Source organism: Mirounga angustirostris, unplaced genomic scaffold (genome assembly GCF_029215605.1).
Source record: "Mirounga angustirostris isolate CCGP_5_RB_7025 unplaced genomic scaffold, mMirAng1.0.hap1 SCAF_10, whole genome shotgun sequence".
NCBI lineage: Eukaryota > Metazoa > Chordata > Mammalia > Carnivora > Phocidae > Mirounga > Mirounga angustirostris.
In genome coordinates, this window is record NW_026991718.1 from 135,226,202 (window position 1) to 135,247,116 (window position 20,915).

Here is a 20,915-nt window from a genome sequence, read left to right on the forward strand (position 1 = left end):
TGAGCTGCTATTGTGTACAGAGAAACAACGTTTCACCTTGACTGAGTATGTCTCCTGATGAAGTATCTGCTCTTTGGTTATTACACAGATTAATATTTGTTACAGGAGTCCAACAGGACCATTTGGAGGGCATCTTTTCCCCACGGATGTTGTCCAAAACACCACGTAACCTGGAAAATAAAATAACTTGCTTAATGTATTACAAAACATTAGCCTATGACTCTGACATGAGACCTTGATTTTTTTTTGTTTAGTCAATGTTTATTGATAGCAGTTCATTAGTCAAGTATGAAAATATTTTGGTAAGTCATTAGGAAAGTTAAAACTTACTATGTAACTGATCAGATTAAAAACTATTATTAAAAAATTCCATTATTGCTATTATTTCATATCTACTTAAATATATCTCACATATCTTACATGTTCTACTGTGTATTTAAACTAGGTTAAATTTCTTCACATTCATACTTTATTATTTTAAAAATCTCATTTTAAGTCTCTCAATTTGGAAAAGAGTAATGTTGGTGGCTATGAAAAAAACACAGACTATTCCCCATTGTGCAATCATAGTAATACTTGAGCTGATTACTGTGAGAGCCAATACTACATTCTAAGAATATAGAAGCCTTTTCTTTTAAATGTATCACATTTATATAAAAACAACATTAATATATACTAACTTATTTGATGGTTTTGTTCATACTTACACAGGTTTATCTATTTTCTCCACTGCCTGGGAATCTGGAACAATATCCTGCAGGTCATCTAAATAAAATAAAAATTATGGCATTTTCAATTTTTTGTGCAGTTGGCAGGGTAAAATGGGAGTTGGTATAGAAGTTGATCAAGATTCACATTATTAGGATACAGAGATTGATCTTCTTGGAAATAGAGATTGTATTATATTTCCTTGTAACCTCTAAGTTCCTTTCATAAAGCCAAATGCATTCATTCTAAATCTTTCTTTTTCAAATCAATGAAAGCCAGTGGAGTTAAAGGGAAATATGAAGTGTATACATTTTTTAAAAGAGAAGGTGAAATTAAACCAAAAAAGTACTTACTCATATTTTGGTTTGGGAATTCAACAACCTTATTTTCTGTCTTCTTTACAACTTTAGCCATTTTGATATGCTATAACACAGAGGAGACATGGTAATGTAAATTTAAATCAAGGCATTACATGAAAACAACTCTTAAAAGTCAGAGTATTAAAGTTTAAAACCTTTAAAATAATTTGCCTTGCTATTAAAAGTTGGATAGTATTTCTATTGTTTCATAAAGGTTATGGCCCATTCCAGAATGCTACTTATTCTAAAACATAAGAAAATAATTTTCATTACAGACAAGGCAGAAGAGCCTACAAACTTTCTGATCTCATCCACAGCTAGTACAATAATTCCATTCTCATCTGTAACTGACAATTTCTAGAATCACCGTGGCACATCTCCTACTGCAGCTGATCTCACAGCCTGCATTTATTCTGTCTTTTCACTAACATACACACAAGAGTTGGAAATTCTAGAATATTAAAGGATTCTGTAAAGTTGTGGCCACTGAACAGGTAACTTCTTGCCTCCACCAAGGTTCCCTCTGTTCATAGCCACAGATCTGATAACAATCTGCCATCACTCAGAAACACACGCCCTCCGGGCTAAGACGCAGTGCCTCATGCTGGCTGTCTTCACTACTTGGTCTAGCAGGCAGTTCTCCATCCCAGGACAGGAGCAGTAGGAAAGCATGCAGGTACGTGTTGGCTGTCACAACGACAGAAGGGCTCCCTGACTGGAACAAGCAAGCCCAGGTCTGGGATGCCCACCATCCTACCACACTCAGGACCACACCACACCACTGAACAACAGCACCCTAATAAAGGAACACTCAGCTGATTAATTTGAACAATTACTTTTGACTTTTTTCCCGAGTATCTTCAACTCTTGCACCATTCATCCTTTGGCCACATAACCATTTTTTTTTTAAATCCACCACCTATTCCTTTTTACTGTGCTTTGTTGGAGAAAAATGACACATAAAATTCAGTCTTAAATTGAAAGGGCCTTCAACCTAACACCTTTACTTACTCTTCATTATCCTTCACTTACCCTCCCCATTATCTTAGTAACTGTTTCAAGTCTTTACACCCTTGAGCCCTCTACTTCAGCATATCGCCAAGACAAATTCACCATGTTCACCTCATACTTCAATGAAAACAAAAGCTGTTAGGCATTTCTCATCAACAAACTTACTTATCTGTATCTCTGACTACCTCGCCTCACAAAGAAATAATTTTCTCTCAGCTATTCTCTGTTCTGTCCCTTCAACTACCTGGAATGAATGCCCTTCTCCTTGATGTCCATTTGACTAACCTTTATTGATCCTTCAAAAACCAACTCACTCTCCATCTCCTTAAGGAGCATCTCCTGATCTTCACCCTCCCCTCCAGCTCTGCGGTTAGGCACTGCCCCTCCACTAGGTTCCTACTGCATCTTATATGTACAATCTGAGAACATTTATACAATATTATAATTATCTTATTAATTTATTTAATTTCCACACTAGAACTTTGAGATACTTAAGGACAGACTCCATGTGTATCTTACATTTCTAGCAGACACTAACTTGTATAATAAACTAAAGAATGATGGCAAGTCCATTTCTCCTACTGAATACATAAATCAGAGTTATACTGAAGGGATATTCCTCAATTTTACTGTTAGCACAGTAAGTAGGTCCTGTCAGAAGGAACTGACTTTCAAAAACAATAAATCATACATGTACACATGTATATATATATATATATGTATGTATATATATGTGTGTGTGTGTGTGTGATGGTACTTTAAACAAAGTGAGGCCCTCACTGCTTGCAAAAGAAGTTAGCTCAATATGTATTTCTACAATAGATTGATAAAATTAATTTTTAAAAATGTTTTCAAAGTAAAATTACTTTGTCTGTATTATCTCCACTATTTCTTCCTTCAGATGGTCTAGATATAAGAAATACAGCATTATCCACTCCACTTTCTGATGTTTTAGGTGTATCAGGTTTTTCTGTAGAACTCATCATTTGCAGTGGTGGTTTAATTCTTCCTCTTCGTGGTGGTGCTAAAAAGGAGGACAAAGGACTGTAATATTTATAGGGCTTCTAAAATTACATATTGCTATTATTGAGGTACTTTTTAGATGAGGAAGGTAAAAAAGGGAGGTGCTAGGATGGGTCCCAGGTTTCTGGTTCAGATGAATAAAGTATACAGATGCCATTTACCAAGGTAAGAAAGAGACAAAAAACTGGCAGAGAGGGTGGAAAGATGAATTTATTGTGAAGCCTACTGGACATTAAGTAACTATCCAGTAGGCAATTGGATTTTGGAAACAGAAGGTCACTATTAAATTGTCATATATACTAAATAAGACTGTGCTTTATAGCAGTTAGTATACAGTATTATTTTTTTATTTGTATTTAGTCCTTAGTATGTACCAGGCACTATCTAAATGTTTCATAATATTTCTCATTGAGTGAATGATTTTTATTTAGTCTTCTAAACACCTTGATGAGATAGACACTTTAGTTCCATTTTATAAAAAGAAAACCGGTTCTAAACTTAACTAGAGGATAATCTGTACAAAGTACACACCTGGGGGTAGGGAAATAAGCCCAAGCATCCTGATTAATTCAATGTTCTATCCACTATGTTACAGCTGACTCTCACTCAAATTACAATAAGTTACTAATGCTGGGTATTAATACTTTGAATAATGTTTACATGTTAATAACCAATATACCTTTCTTAGAAATTTGAAATTTCTTGACAATTAGAAGACATTTGTGGTTCATATCTTAATAATTTCTATATCCCCAACTTATCCTCTATGTAAATTATGCCCAGAATATCTCTGAATTAAAGAATGTTGATTTTAAAAATGTTTGTTAAAAGTCTTTTAAGACTATAAAACTTACATGTGTTGATTAAAAGAATTGGACTTCTCACAGTGTATCTGTCTGCACCAGGAACAATCATTGATGCTTCAGACATTTTTCTTTTGCTAGGAGTAATTATCTGAAACCACAAGAAGCAGCCACAGTAAACACACATTCTGTTTTGAAATTAAATATTCTGTAATTTTATCCATAGCATTTTACCTTGACTACACACAAAGGACATATGGTACTTCTTTAAAAGATTTTATTTATTCACGTCAGAGATAGATGGAGAGAGCAAGAGAGAAAGCACAAGCAGGGGGGAGAGCAGAGAGAAAGGAACAAGGAGACTCCATGCTGAGCACAGAGCACCACCTGGGGCTCAAACCCAGGATCTTGAGATCATGACCTGGGCCAAAACCAAGAGCTGGATGCTCAACCAACTGTGCCACCCAGGTGCCCTGATATACGGTATTTTATAAACAACATGATAACCAAAAATTTCTGTGTTTTAGGCTGACTTGAAAGGTTTTATCCTAATATTTAGTATTGAATAGGTAGCCAAAACTTGTTTTAAAAAGTATTTCTAAAGTCAAACAGAGAAAGACATGTATCATATGATCTCACTGATACGAGGAATTCTGAATCGCAGGAAACAAACTGAGGGTTGCTGGAGTGGGGGGTGGGGTGGGAGGGATGGGGTGAATGGGTGATAGACACTGGGGAGGGTATGTGCTCTGGTAAGCGCTGTGAATTGTGCAAGACTGTTGAATCTCAGATCTGTACCTCTGAAACAAATAATGCAATATATGTTAAGAAAAAAAAAAAGAAGAAGGTAGCAGGAGGGGAAGAATGAAGGGGGGGAAATCGGAGGGGTAGACGAACCATGAGAGACGATGGACTCTGAAAAACAAACAGGGTTCTAGAGGGGAGGGGGGTGGGAGGATGGGTTAGCCTGGTGGTGGGTATTGAGGAGGGCACGTTCTGCATGGAGCACTGGGTGTTATGCACAAACAATGAATCATGGAACACTACATCTAAAACTAATGATGTAATGTATGGGGATTAACATAAGAATAAAAAAAATAATGATGAAAAAAAATTTAAAAAAAAGTATTTCTAGAATACCCATACATATGAAATATAGCACCTTATATACTAGCTGAAAATATTTTATTGATACTGAGTGTATCTATAACCAATGGCTCAGTTTCTTATTCTATTTCAGTGTATGATATTTGGATACATAGTTATGTAAATTTATATACATTTGTTTGTGAATGCTTTCGTAATGTTTAGAATTCTTCAAAACTTTCACACATTTTTAAAAACTGTATTAATATTCTGAGGACTAAAGTAGCTTTGGAGTAAAAAGTAGCTACAGGAATTCAGAGCCTCAGCGGCACCAGAGCCAGTGGTTCCAGTAAAGATGTGCATTTTCTAACTTCATCCTAGAGTCACTGAACAGAGGTGGAAAAGAGTTTCAGAGGACGCCATGGAACGGAGCAGATAGTGACAAATTGTAAAGATGCAAAGGAGATCTGGTTTTCAAAAGGCACCTGCCCCTAAGACTAAGAAAAAAATACTGCAGGAGTTTTTAATAGTTCTGTAAACGGGGTGTGGAGGAAGGGTGGAAAGGAGAGGAAAAGGAGGAATTCTACGATTAACCAGAAAACAAACTACTGAACCAATGGATTCTTCAAGAAAAGACAGTTCCTAGTGGCATAGTGAATGGGACCTGGGAAGTTACCTATTCATATAAATGCTTCAGTCAATCCTTAACAAAAACACAGTGGTATTTAACAACAGTGCACTGTTTCTTAGAGATTTTTACTTCTAGAGTTTATGACAATAAATTTAAGGTAGGGGGGCCCTAAGAATTAGCATTTTAAATAAGTACTCGTGTTATGACCCTGATATAAAAACATAGAAAATGGCTTTTATAATTTAATTGTCCAAAGAAAACAGAAGATGGCATTTTTCATTTAACGAAGGACACAAGACTAATGGGGAAAAAACAGTGAGTAACATCAACATGAAAAAATGTACGGACGAGCCTGTGAGAGTTAAAGTTGCCCAAAGGTGAGATATTAGTAAAAACTAAAACAGGAGAAGGTCCATGAAGAAAAGTGAAAATTAATCAAGACTTGCAATTGTAAGGGCACTTTAAATGAGGGAAGGTAAAAAAAAAAAAAAAAAAAAGGACAAACAACATGAATGAAGGTATAGAGGCAAGAATTAGTGTGACATAAAAAGAGGCAGAAAAGCAGTTAACCTTACTAACGTGGTCAGTATGTAGAGTAAAATGAACTTGTAGGTCTCAGAATTGAGTTAAAATTTCGATGCAGGAAGATAAACACAGAGATCCCACAACTTTCTGAGCAGAATGCAACAGGGACTCTGGGATTAAGAAAAACCAGGGGAAGGAATACCACATGGGGTAGTTCACAGAGTCAAAGGACAATGAGGAGGCTGCTGTACTGAGCTGGGTGTACTAAAATGAGTAAGGGCGAAGGGAATGAGGAGGGGAGGATGTGCGAGGTACTGTGAAAGAACCATCACTAGTACCTTGGTCCTAGGTGTCAGGGGAGATGAGGCAGGATTCAGGATACCATCAGAAAATTAATGGTAGCTTTATTGAAGTATGGAGGCAGATGCAAATTTGAAGCGAAAGATAAAAGAGTTTCAGGTTAGATCAGGAAAACAAGACATACAAAAGGAAACACTCGAAGAGTAAGTGGAGACTTCCCTGCAGCACTTTGAAGAGGGTCTGGTATATTTCAAGAGCTTAAACTATGCACATGAAGGAAGCTCTTTAAGGGAGAAGGCATAGAGATGTTCAAGAAGCTGAGTCAAGCTTTCAGAGCAAATCTACATTTAGGATGCGGGGAAAGAAAGTATCTCTAATGTAGTAACAGAAGTAGGAAGAGAACTAAAAGGCTAACAGAAATCAAAGAAGGTGAGGACATTAAGAAAGACAAGGCTGTTAGCAACCTCAAGTGTCACAACAAGACAAGGAGGCTGAGAACTGGTTCTGCTGAATATGGCCTAGAGGAGAGTCTCCACCAGCAGGAGGAGGAGGAAAAAGTACTTAATACTTAGCTTTCTTTCCTTAAGCAAATAAAGAGAACGTTACATTATAGATTTGCATTCTACATAACAGCCAAAAGCAAAAATAGACAGGATAAATGTAACAAGTGGTACTTTCTTACATATTTCTAACTTGGAATTTACAAGTGTATAGTATACCTTGTCTTACTTAACCCTCTTAACCCTGCACAAACACAATTGCTAAAATACTATCTTTTGTTTGCATTTGTAAAAGGCAGGGGAAATACTCTGAATGTTATTGATGAAGGCCATTAAGGTAAATTCTAGATGCTTTTTTTTTTCTGTAATTATATGTAGCAATGATTTGATCTATGCTATTTTATAAAAAACTATGTATTTTTTAAGATTTTACTTATTTATTTGACAGAAAGAGACACAGCGAGAGAGGGAACACAAGCAGGGGGAGCAGGAGAGGGAGAAGCAGACTTCCTGCTAAGCAGGGAGCCCGATGCGGGGCTCAATCCCAGGACCCTGGGATCATGACCTGAGCTGAAGGCAGATGCTTAACGACAGCCACCCAGGTGCCCCTATCAACAACTATTTTGACACCATATTTACCTCAAGCTGACTATTCTTTCTGTCTCCTTGATTACAGTTTTTGATATATTTCGGAGGTTTAGCAAATTCCTTTTGGGAGTTAGGTTTTTCTTTCAAAGTAGTGAGTTCCTCTTCGGTGGGTGAGACTTGACTTTCTGGCACTAGAATCTGTTGGAGAATGTGGAGAAAAGTATTTCAAACTGCAAACTGCAGGAAGTTCTCAAAAATCACTGGATGTCTTAGTAAAGCGCCCATTCATCCCACACTTACCAAAGTCAATTCTTTGTTTTCCATGTACTTAGTCAAAGTGACCCAACAAAAAACACCCACATTTTCAAACGTCCATAGACATAAAACAAGCTTTGGCATTAGTGGCAGGACATATATGCCTAATTTTTAAAGTTACCAAAATGATATTAATAACTATCTTCTGTACTAAAGTAAATGATCTTTAATAACACGTTTAAACAATCATGTACCTTAGTGGGGCACTCTATGTTGAGACAATTCATTTTTCAGATACTCACCATCCAACATAATGCTGTGCAATTATTTAGGGTTCAACTTAGCTCAGTGATAAAAATCAAGTAAGTCAGACACATACCTGTGATCCACTTGCATCAAAAAGTATATGCACAGATGTTTTGGCAACCGAAATACCCTGTTTTCTGGTAAATTCCTAAAATTAAATTAATTCAAAGTGATGTCATTTTCTCCCAGTTCTTTCCATGTTAATGTATTTCCTGCATTTCCTTTCAAAACTCCCAAATTATCTCAAATCATTATTTTGTATATATAAATACCCTTTCTCCACACACAGTCTCTATTTTTCTTCCCCATAAATCTTCTGCACTGCTCTGAACTGAATGAGTCCCCCAAACTCATATATTGAAACCTACCCCCCAAGGTGATGGTGTTAGGAGGCGGGGCCTCTGGCAGGTGACTGCTTCATCAGGGCAGGGTCCTTGTGAATATGATCAGTGCCCCTATGAAATGAGACCCCAAAGGACTCCCTGACCCCTTCTGGCATGTGAGGACACAGTGAAAAGACAGCCACTGTGAAACAGGAAGCGGGGCCTCGGCCGAAAGTGTGTCTGCTGGTGCCAGTCATAGCCACCTAGCCTCCAGAGCTAGGAGAGACAGATGGAAGTGAATGGGGAGGCAGAGAAAAAGAAATGACAGAAGAGACAGAAAGAAAGGAGGTCTCTCATTTTCAGCCACCCCGTCTACGGTATTCGTGCTCCAGCAGCCTGAACAGACTACGACATGCGCTATCCAAGCCTGTCAACAGAGTAGCTCCCTGAAACTGAACCTGAATCGTCACCTTACTGACTCATCATGTCTTCCACAGTCCCAGAATGCATCTTCTCTAAATTTCACCCATCAATTTCCAAGGCCATTTCAAGTCCCATCTGAACAGCCTTTCCTTCATATCAGACTCTTAATGAGCATTCTCTTTTCTCAACTTCTACACCTGCCCCTTATTTACTTCTGAGGTAGATTCTCTAATTCTCACAAACACTGTTTAATATCTTAAAAACATGGTCTTGTCTTAATTCACTTTTTAAACACCTAGCAGGAATTCATTAAATATTTTGAATACTGCAGCTTATTTTGTCATCTGAGATTCTAACAGGTGTCTCAAGGATATGGCCTACAATCTGAGGGCTATTCCACAATAAAAATTTAAAGAACTAAAAATCAACATGTCATTTTAAGAATTCTAGGGAAAAAAATGAAACTTACAGCCCCTGGTAACCGAAAGTTTCCATAATTATGAAAATAAATATTAAAAAGAATCTTATGAAAATAAATGTTGAAAAGAATTTAAACACTTACCCTATATTTATGTGCACCAAAAATTTTTTGTGTCACACTAGTGATTTCTAATGATGCATCAAAATACAAAAGCAATTCTTTCCCTTCTCTTTTACTAATTTTTACTATGTTTTTCAGAATTATGGTCAGCAGCTTCTTCGATTCTCTCACTGTATACAAACAAATCACACCAATTAGTTTATATTCATTTCTATGATACCACTCTCTAGGCATGTTATAAATAAGCCAGGTAGCATATTAATTAAATTGAAGTGAAATAACATTAACTTTTAGGATTTAACAATCAATTCCAGCACTAACTACTTATGAAAACCAATCCAAATTTATTTTTCAGAGTCTGTTTCTTGATCTATGAATTACAAAGTAATACAATAACTAATGAGCTAAAGCCCTAAATATGCTGTGGACACTAATAGGTTCTTAATAAATACTCCTAGAACATATCTAAGAAAACTATTTGCTTAATTTAAAAGAGGCAAAGAAAATAACTTTAATTCCATAAGTAACTATATTTCTAGGCATAAGCATCCATTCAAGCATTTCTCTTAAATCCAGCTGTTACAAGCAAGTTGACAGTAGACAACTGTCAAACACCTTGAGTGCCAGGAAACTAAAGAAAGAATCAGGGCAATTCCTCCATTAATTCGCTGATCCACTGAAAATACTGTAAGTGCCAGTTTATAAGAGGTATTCACTTCCCTTCCTCTAAAAATTCACCGAAGAATCACTTGGCATCCAATTAATGTGCCTGTATTACGGACTAAAGGCCACTTATGGCCCTGTTCTACTTCTGATGGTACTCCTGTTGATGACTGACAAGTAGCCACACCTGCCCCCACCGTATATTTTTGGGCAGGAGGAAATCCTACATCCTGATGGAGATGGAGCATACCTAGTAGAAAAATTTGTCTCTACATGAAGAAAAGCTCTGCTGCCTACTTCATGACCTAATCTACAGGATAAATTATTCTGATTCCTATGAGGCTTACTCAAGCAGAATATGTGTTGTCTGTTTTTGCAACTATATGGTCATGACAAACTTCCGCAGTAAAGTCCTTTGATGATTATAAGAATTATTAATTGCTTGAAGATAATGGTGACAGCTTCTAACTCAAAGAGTGCTGGTGGTTTTATTCTGGGGAAAAAAAGTCATGTGTTTCAAAAGTAACAAGTTTTCAGGCTTTAGAGTTGAAAGTTTGGGTGACTTTGAAGCGAATAATGTTTTGAATTCTGATGAATATTAGAAAATTTATAATCCTTATGGATATTTTTGATTATTATATTGCTCTGATATGATTTTTTTCCTGCAGCTTGCCACAAACTTATAGTAAATACAATATTTGTTTCACTGCTTACATAAACATATTAGAATTACTTCAAATATTGCTGAATGTTTTGTACCTTTTTGTACAAACTATTCCCCACATATACTGTGACTATCTATAAAGAATTTATTGATATTTGTTATATTTTATTGTGGGCTTTGTTGAAATTTTTGTTAGTTCCTTTAACTGCCTGGACTATATCATAGCTTGTTTTTAATTAGCAATATTACTATGATACCAGGAAAGTTATTTTGTTGTTTGCTAAAAAGCCAAGTATTTTGGGGTGCCTGGGAGGCACAGTCAATTGAGCATCCAACTCTTGGTTTTGGCTCAGGTCATGATCTCAGGGTTGTGAGAATGAGCCCTATGATGGGCTCCACACTTAGTGCAGAGTCTGCTTGTGACTCTCTCCCTCTTCCTCTCCTCCCAACGCACACGGGCATGTGAAAGCGTGCTCTCACTCTAAGTAAATCTTTAAAAAAAAAAACTAAGTATTTATAGATAAACATATTTATATGAGATTCTAGTACACTATATGAATATAATAATGTTTTCTTCTGCAAAGGCATTTAAAAAAATTTTAAGATTGCCCATGGAGCCTTCATTTTATACATTCTTACATATTACATATAAAAGGGTCTCACTGCCTGCAATCCATCATGCTGCTGCTTCCCCATCCCCTCAGCCTGCAACTAATGAAATTCTTTTTCACTAGAAATATTGACTGACTTCCAGGTTCCTTTTTTTTTTTTACTTCCATGACTGCTATTCATGTAAAAATTCAGATACTGCCCATTCCATATAGGTTACACTAGATTACCACTTTACTACAAAGGATATTAAAAGATACACATGAACAGCTAGGTGAAGAGACAGACAGTGTGAGTGAGGTTTGGAAGGGTCCGGAGCACAGGAGCTCCTGTCCCTGTGAAGTTTAGGGTGCACCACCCTCCTGGCATGAAGATTCATTATTATTCACCAACCAGGAAGCTCCAAAAAACCCCTTTTAATCTAAACATAAAGAACTTAATTTTTTATAAAAGTGTCCTCATAAAATTAGGACGAGTTATGTATTGGAAAATAAATCTTAAAAATCAAGTTATGCTATTACAACAATGAAAATAACTTTTTTTTTTACCCAATTATGCACAACTACGTTTGGCAAGATGCAAAAGACAGAACTTTATTAGGAAGTGGAGGCAGTGATAAGCATGAAAATAAAGGGGAGTAAAGAAATTCAAAAAATATTAAGAGAAATACATGAACATGAAAAATGATTAGTTGAGGGAGAGGAAACAATCAAGAATGGCTTCTATATTGGGGGACCTGGAAGTTTTATCATACCATTTGTCAAAATAGGAAATAAAGGATGAGTATATAGAGCTTAGCTGAGAAATTAGGAAAAAGATTAAAAAATGAAAGTGTAGTCAACAGTGTCAAATGTGGGGGAAGGTTCAAGTATAAGGACTGAAAGTGTCCATATTGATATTAATAATAAACTATTATTTTGACATCTAAAATTTCAGTGGAGTGGGATGGAAAACAATGTAATAAGGACAGGATGAAAAGCAGGAGAAAAAAAGATTTAGTAAAAACTATCTTTCAAAATTGGCTATGAATGGAAAAAGAGTGAGACAACTAGAGGAAGATGAAGATCCAAGTAGGCTTTTTGTTTTAGAATGCAGTAACGGAGGTACCATAAAAATGTAAGATGTGAAAAAAAAGATATAAAAGTTAAAAAATAAGGGGGGGGGGCGCGTGGGTGGCTCAGTCAGTTGAGCGACTGCCTTCGGCTCAGGTCATGATCCTGGAGTCCCGGGATCGAGTCCCGCATCGGGCTCCCTGCTCGGCGGGGAGTCTGCTTCTCCCTCTGACCCTCCTCCCTCTCATGCTCTCTCTTATTCTCTCTCTCGCAAATAAATAAAATCTTAAAAATAAAATAAAATAAGGGGCTCCTGGCTTGGTCAGTGGATCTTGTTCTAGGGGGTTCGAGCCCCAAGGTGGGTGTAGAGATTAAAGAAAATAAAAATCTTAAAAAAAAAAAAAGTATGGGAAAAAACACTATGCTAAATGAAAAATGCCAGTCACAAAAAGATATATACTGTATGATTCCACTTAAAATAGTCAAATTCACAGAAGAAAAATGTAGAATGGTGGTTACCAGGGGCTGAGTGGATGGGCGGAAAAGGGAAGTTGATTAACGGGTATAGAGTTATAATTTGGCAAGATGACAAAAGTTCTGGAGATCTGTTTCACAACAACGTGAATATACTTAACACTACTGAACCATACACTTAAAATAGTAAGGTAGTAAATTTTATGTTGTATTTATTTGTTTTTTAACCACAATTTAAAAAATTGGAAAAACTGGGTGAGGAGGTACATAGAAACTTTATATACCATTTTGGCAAGTTTTCTGTAATCTAAAACTATTCTAAAATTAAAAATTTATCCTACAAAAAGACCCAAATCAAACTTCCAGAAATGAAAAATACAACACGGGAGGTGAACATTATACAAGATAGGACCAACAACAGATTAGACACTGCTAAAGAAAATATTAATGACCATGAAATACAGCAATAGAAAAGTATTCAAATGAAAAAAAAGGGGTGGAAATCTGGGGTGGAAGGAGTGGAGAAACCACAGAATCAGTGAGCTGTGGGAAAACTTCAGGTAGCTTAGTGTATGTGTAATCAGACTCTCCAAAGGGAAGGAGAAGAAAGAATCAGCAGGAAAAAATATCTGAAGAATACTGGATAAAAACTTTAAATTTGATGAAAACTATGAACCCACAGAACAAAAGTCTCAATGAACCCCAAGAACAAACAACATGAAGAAAATCACACTAAAGCATGATATTGGCACTGTTTAAAACTAGTGATGAAGAGAAAATCTTAAAAGCATCCAGGGGTAAAAAGACTTTAAATAAAATGGAACGAACTAGAGAATGACAGTAGACTTCTCATCAGAAACAACACAAGCCAGGAGACAGTAGAGTAACATCTTTAAAGTAAACTGAACTAAAACAACAGGCAATCTAAAATTCGATATGTATCAAAAGTAATTTTCAAAAATGAAAACAAAATAAAAGATTTTTCTGATACATAAAAACTGAAAGAACTCATCACTGGTGTTGTACTACAAGAAATACTAGACAAGTCATTCAGGGAGAAGGAAAACAACACTAGGTAGAAATCTGAATCCACACAAAGGAAAACTCAACACTGGAAATGGTAAACGTGTAGGTAAATATAAAATACTTTTTAATCCATTTAAAAAATCTCTTTAAAACCTAATTGGCTGCATAAAGCAAAAAATCATTACACCATATTGCAAGGTTTCTGACACATGCAAAACAAAACAACAACAAACAAAGAAACAAACAAAAACCTTTTATTGATAGCAATGGCATGAAAGCCAGGAAAGCAAATGTGCAAGTGCACTGTTGCAGGGTTCCCGTGCTACACATAAAAGGGTGTAGTATTACCTGAATAGACACACTATTAAGTTAAAAATGAATAGAATAAATCCTAAATCAACCACTAATTAAAGGGGGTATAAAGCCAACAAAGGAGATACAATAAAATCAGCTTTTACCCTGAGACACTAGAAACAGAAAAACAAATTAAAACCAAAGCAAAAAAATAAGTAAATAAACAAAAGAGCAGAGATCAACCAAGTGGAAAATAGAAAAACAATAGAGAAAAATCAATGAGACCAAAGGCTGGTTCTTTGACAATACCAATAAACTGATATTCCTCTTATCAGACTGATTAGGGAAAAAATATACAAGTTATAAACATCAGGAGTGACAGAATGGCCATCATAACAAGTCTACAGACATTACAAAGATACTAAGGGACCATAATAAACCACTTCATGCCACTAAAGTTGAATAAAATGGACAGATTACTAGAGAAAATTATCAGCTTACTCAAGAAGAAACAGATAACCTGAAACACTTTCTATTAAATAAACTGAATTTGTAGTTAAGAGTCTTCAACAAAGAACGGTGGCAGCCCAGACTGCTTCACTGGCAAACACTAGTAGGTACTTAAGAAACAGTATCAACTCCACTCACATTCTTACAGAAAACTGAAGACGATGGAAAACTTGCCAATTCATTTTTATGAGGCTAATACTGCCCTCACTCTGAAACTGAAAGACATTACAAGAAAACTGCAGACCTTCTAGTGCATAGAATACCAAATTCCTAAGTAAATTTCATAAATCAATTCCAATGATATATAAAAGGATAACGTACCAAAATCAAGTGGGGTTTATCCTAACAATGCAAAGTTGGTCTAACATTTGAAAATCAATGTATTTCTATTAAGGAACCAAACAAGAGAAACTATATATAATATCAATAGAGGCAGGAAAAGCATTTCCCCAAATCCAACATTTGTGATCAAGGAAGGCTTTCGCAGCAAATTAGGAATAAGAGAATTTCCTCAATTTGACAGAGGGCACACATGAAAAACTGCCACCATAAATACATCATGGTGAAAAAAAGGAATGCTTCCCCTGCCTAACATCAAAAACTAGGCAAAGACATCTACTCTCATCACTTCTACTCAACATTGTACTGAAGGTTCCAGGCAGTGCAATAAGGCAAGGTAAGATTGACCATATGAAGTGTTGCCAAGGATGTCAACTGGAACTCTTACACACTGGTGGTGAAAATGTAAAATGATAAAACTGCTTGGGACAACACTTTGGAAGTTTCTGAAAAAGGTAAACATATACTTATGTTTTGACAGAGCCACTACACTCCTAAGTATTTACCCAGGAGAAATAAAAGCATATATATACACATACATGGAAATAAGTATACATGAATACTCACAGCAGCATTTTATAATAGCTGAAAACTGGGAACATTCCAAGTACTCATCAAAAGGTGAACGGATAAACAAATTGAAGTATAACCATGCAATGGAATACCACTCAGCAATAAAAAGGAATAAACTATTAATACATGTAATGTGGCTAAATAAAAAATACATATCTAAATGTATATATTATATAAAAAATATACAAATGTCATATATAAACGTATATACTACACTTGTATAAAATATGTATTACATATATTTTTACATGTATATTTTATATATTACATAGATAGTACATATAATTATACATATTATATATACTAACATAAATATGCATATATATAGGTATATGCTGTATGATTCTATTTATAGAAACTGCAGAAAATGTAAACTTGTCCATGGCAGAGAAAATATCAGTGACTTCCTGGGGCTAGATCTTCCTAGGGATAGATCAAAAGGAGCATAAAGAACATTTAGGGGGACTGGATATATTTACTACCTTGAATTGCATAATAGTTTCATGTGTGTTTATACACGTGAAGACTCACCAACTTCCTCAACCTGATGGAAGGTAATCTACAAAAAACCTTCAGCTAACATCATGTTTGAGGGTCAAATACTACATGTTCTTTCCTAAGCAAAGATCATGAAGAATGCAAAGATGACCACTTTTACCACTTCTATCCAATACTGTACTAGAAGTTCTAGCTATTGCAGTAAGGCAAAGGTAGGAATAAAGGGAGGAAAAAATAAAGAGAGGAAGGAAGAAGAGGTAGGGGAGAGGGATAAAGAATTTCGTTAAGGAAGGCCATAAGGATCAGAAAGGAAGAAGTAAAACCTCTCTCTATTTGCAGATACCATGACGGACTACCTAGAATATCCCCAGGAATCCATGCTACAACTACTAGAACTAAATAGTGACTTTGGCAAGATTGTAGGATACAAGGTAAGTATTTCAAAATCAATTGTATTTTTACGTACCAGCAGAAAATATCTGGAAAATGAAATTAAAAACCAATTCTATTCACAATCATATAAGGTTAAGATTGAAGACTTGGGAATAAGTTCATCAAAGGATATGTAAGATTTCTACACTGAAAACAAGGCATTGTTGAGAGAAACCAAAGACCCAAATAAATGTAAAAATACACCATGTTTGTGGACTGAAATACTTACTATTGTTACAATGTTATTTCTCCCCATATCAAACTACAGTTGCAATTATAAATCTAGCAGGCTTTTTATAGCAATTGATAAGTCAACTCTAAAAGATATATGGAAATACAGAAGGTCTAGAATTTCTAAAATAGCCTTGAAAAAAACCACAATGTTGGAAGACTTACACTATCTGATTTCAAGACTAACTATAAATCTACAAAAATTAAAACAGTGTGGTACTACTTGCATAAGGAATGGCAAATAGATCCATGGGATGGAGTACAGCTTTAAGAAATAAAATGTGCACTTCTATCAGTCATTTGATTTTCAAAGAGGGAATCAATAAAATCCAGTGGGGAAAGGAAAATCTTTTCATCAAATAGTCCTGGAATAACTGCATGTCCATGGGAAAAAAATGAACCTCAACTCCTGTATCATACCATAACCAAATGTTATTTTGAGATGGATCATAATTCCAAACATAAAAGCTAAAACCACAAAGTTTTTATAGACAAACAAAAGAACATCTTTGTGACTTGGTAGTAGTCAAAAATTACTTAGGTCACACAAAGCAATAAGCACAATGAAAAAAGTGATCAAGTGGACTTCAAATTTAAAGACTTCTGCTCATTAAAGACACCCCTAAGAAAATAAATCAGCAAGATGCAGATGGGGAGAAAATACACATAGAACATCTATCTATCAAAGAATTGATACCCACGTATGTAAGAACTCAAAAACTTAATTAAAAAAAGACAGCCTAGAAAAAAAAAAGGACAAAATATTTAAACGGATACTGCACGAAGAGTATATATCAATGGCCACCAAGCAAATGCAAAAGTGCTCAATATTCATAGTCAAGAGGAATATGCAAGTAACAACTATCAAGAGATACCACATCCCCATTGAAATGCCTAAGATCTATCTTGATAGCTGAATGTGTGGTGCTACCAGTTGCCAAGTTGTAGGACTTCACCAGCAGTGTTACACGATTCCAGTTATATTAGTACAGGAACTAGATGTTTGGACCTCATCAAACTAATAGGATAAAAGGCAAGGGCCTTGAACATATTGACAAGAAAGTGACATGTGATCATAAGTTTTAGACTAAAGAAAAGTTCAGGAAGGAGTTGGGAAATTGGGGGTGGGGGAAATGTGGGTTCAGGGAATACTGATATTGAACTATCAAATTTATGAATGTGAATATATGAAAATGCTCACTTTGTTTTCGTTAGTCTATTTTTTTCCCCAGAGAGCATGCAACTGCTACTCCATGTGATCAGAGTCAAGAGGAGAGTTAGAGGAAACAAGTTAAATACCTTCAATGCTGTATATTTGTACTTTATCCTCAGGCACAATCACTGCTTCCCACTGATGATCCTTAAATTTAAAAACAGGTTTGACCATAAATAATTTACTCCTGCTTTAAATCTTCTTTAAACACCAGTTTAAAAACTTAAAAGTTATACAAACAATAATTATTTTATTTTATTTTTTATTTTTTAAAGATTTTATTTATTTGACAGAGAGAGACACAGCGAGAGAGGGAACACAAGCAGGGGGAGTGGAAGAGGGAGAAGCAGGCTTCCCGTGGAGCAGGGAGGCCGATGTGGGACTCGATCCCAGGACCCTGGGACCATGACCTGAGCCGAAGGCAGACGCTCAACGACTGAGCCACCCAGGCGCCCCAATAATTATTTTTTATTAAGTATCACTAAGTAACACATTTCTTGCTCCATCAATTGATCGTGTCATACAGTACATGTGTCACATTTAATCTATTTGTTCACTTTTATGAAGGAAATACTGGGATGATTTCATAGTATAATGGTATAATTTCTTGTTTTTGACCAAAAAAGGAATTACTACCATTAATATTTATTAGAGGCTATCCTTTTTAAAAATGTTACCAAATCCTGTCATTTATGCTTTTGAAATAGTGTGAAATCCTATGCATTCCTCAATTCCCACTCAAAGACTGCCCTTAGATTCAAACACTGAATGCATATGAATAATCACCATTATTTTCCCCTTCCCCCTTCCACGTGCTTTCATTGAAAATTTGTATAACTCAATAATACTGAATTCACAAAAAAAGCTACAGGAAAAATTAGATACCATTCCTAAAAGATGAGATCCTAAAACCTTCCACTAATCTTGTGAGGAAAATAGACCCCTTTCTTTTGTTATTTAAGGACAATTCATTTTACAGAAATTCACCTGAATCCTCAATCTCTTCACTAACTCCCTCCACTTCTTTGCCTTAATTGAAACCAGTCCATATGCTGAGGGCACCACCACCATTATGGCATCTCCAGTTAAGGTGCTAATTCTCCCATACCTCAAAGCCTCAGGGTCAGGAGGAAAGTGTTGCTATCCTCTTCTCTGCCCCAAAGCTTTGAGCAGCTTCTTATTTTCTATGTGTAAAAACACTTGCTCCTTTGAGGCACATGTCAGATGGTTGTTAACTTCAAAGTGATGCTTCCTGGTTTATTGCCTTCCTTTTTAAGAAATTTTATATTATGGAAATTTTCGTAATTTTTATTTATTTTTATTTTTTAACTTAAATTTAATTAGCATATAGTGTATTATTAGTTTCAGAGGTAGAGTTCAGTGATTCATCAGTCTTATATAACACCCAGCGCTTGTTATATCACGTGCCCTCCTTAATGCCCATCACCCAGTTACCCCATCCCGCCACCTGCCTCCCCTCTAGCTACCCTCAGTTTGTTTCCTATGATTAAAAGTCTCTTATGGTTTCTCTCCCTAATTTCATTTTGATGGACATCTGGGCTCTTTCCATATTTTGGCTATTGTGGACATTGCTGCTATGAATATTGGGGTGCGGGTACACCTCAGAATCACCACCTTCGTATCTTTGGGGTAAGTACCAGGAGTGCAATTGCTGGGTCATAGGGTAGCTCTATTTTCAACTTCTTGAGGAACCTCCCTACTGATTTTCAGAGTGGCTGCACCAGCTTGCATTCCCACCAACAGAGTAGGAGGGTTCCCCTTTCTCCACATCCCCTTTCTCCACATTCCCCACATCTGTTGTTTCCTGACATGTTAATTGTAGCCATTCTGACTGGTGTGAGGTGGTATCTCATTGTGGTTTTGATTTGTATTTCCCCGATGCCAAGTGATGTGGAGCATTTTTTTATGTGTCTGTTGGCCATTTGGATGTCTTCTTTGCACAAATGTCTGTTCATGTCTTCTGTCCATTTCTTGATTGGATTATTTGTTCTTTGGGTATTGAGTTTAATAAGTCCTTTATAGGTTTTAGATACTAGCCCTTTATCTGGTAAGAAATTTGCAAATATCTTCTCCCATTCTATACCTTCTCTTTTGGTTTTGTTGAATGTTTCCTTTGCTATGCAAAAGATTATCTTTTTTCTAAATTTTATTTTATTATGTTATGTTAATCACCATACATAATTAGTTTTTGATGTAGTGTTCCATGATTCATTGTTTGCATATAACACCCAGTGCTCCATTCAATACGTGCCCTCTTTAATACCCATCACCAGGCTAACCCCACTCCCTTCCCCTCTAGAACCCTCAGTTTGTTTCTCAGAGTCCATAGTCTCTCATGGTTCGTCTCCCCCTCTGAATCCCCCCTCTTCATTTTTCCCTTCCTACTATCTTCTTTTTTTTTTTTTAACATATAATGTATTATTTTTTTCAGAGGTACAGGTCTGTGATTCATCAGTCTTACACGATTGACAGCACTCACGATAGCACATACCCTCCCCAATGTCTATCACCCAGCCACCCTATCCCTCCCACCCCCCACCACGCCAGCAACCCTCAGTTTATTTCCTAAGATTAAGAATTCCTCATATCAGTGAGATCATATGATACATGTCTTTTTCTGATTGACTTATTTCGCTTAGCATAATACCCTCTAGTTCCATCCATGTCGTTGCAAATTTTAGATTTTGGGTTTTTTGATGGCTAAATAATATTCCATTATTTATATTATATATATCCTATATATATATGGATATATATATACACATACCACATCTTCTTTATCCATTCATCTGTTGATGGACATCTTGGCTCTTTCCAGTTTGGCTATTGTGGACGTTGCTGCTATAAACATTGGGGAGCAGGTGCCCCTTTATATCACTACATTTGTATGTTTGGGGTAAATATCCAGTAGTGCAATTGCTGGGTTGTAGGGCA

At 36.0% G+C, this 20,915-nt stretch overlaps 1 protein-coding gene across 1 annotated transcript in view; it reads right to left on the reverse strand.

Annotated features, from left to right (window-relative positions):
- SYCP2 (synaptonemal complex protein 2) overlaps positions 1 to 20,915 on the reverse strand; it is a 77,064-nt gene that overhangs the window by 28,428 nt on the left and 27,721 nt on the right. The window contains 9 exon segments of the mRNA XM_064573560.1: positions 37 to 170; positions 708 to 765; positions 1,062 to 1,131; positions 2,945 to 3,102; positions 3,956 to 4,055; positions 7,586 to 7,732; positions 8,169 to 8,243; positions 9,404 to 9,552; positions 18,047 to 18,107. Coding sequence (XP_064429630.1) covers positions 37 to 170; positions 708 to 765; positions 1,062 to 1,131; positions 2,945 to 3,102; positions 3,956 to 4,055; positions 7,586 to 7,732; positions 8,169 to 8,243; positions 9,404 to 9,552; positions 18,047 to 18,107 — 952 coding nt within the window.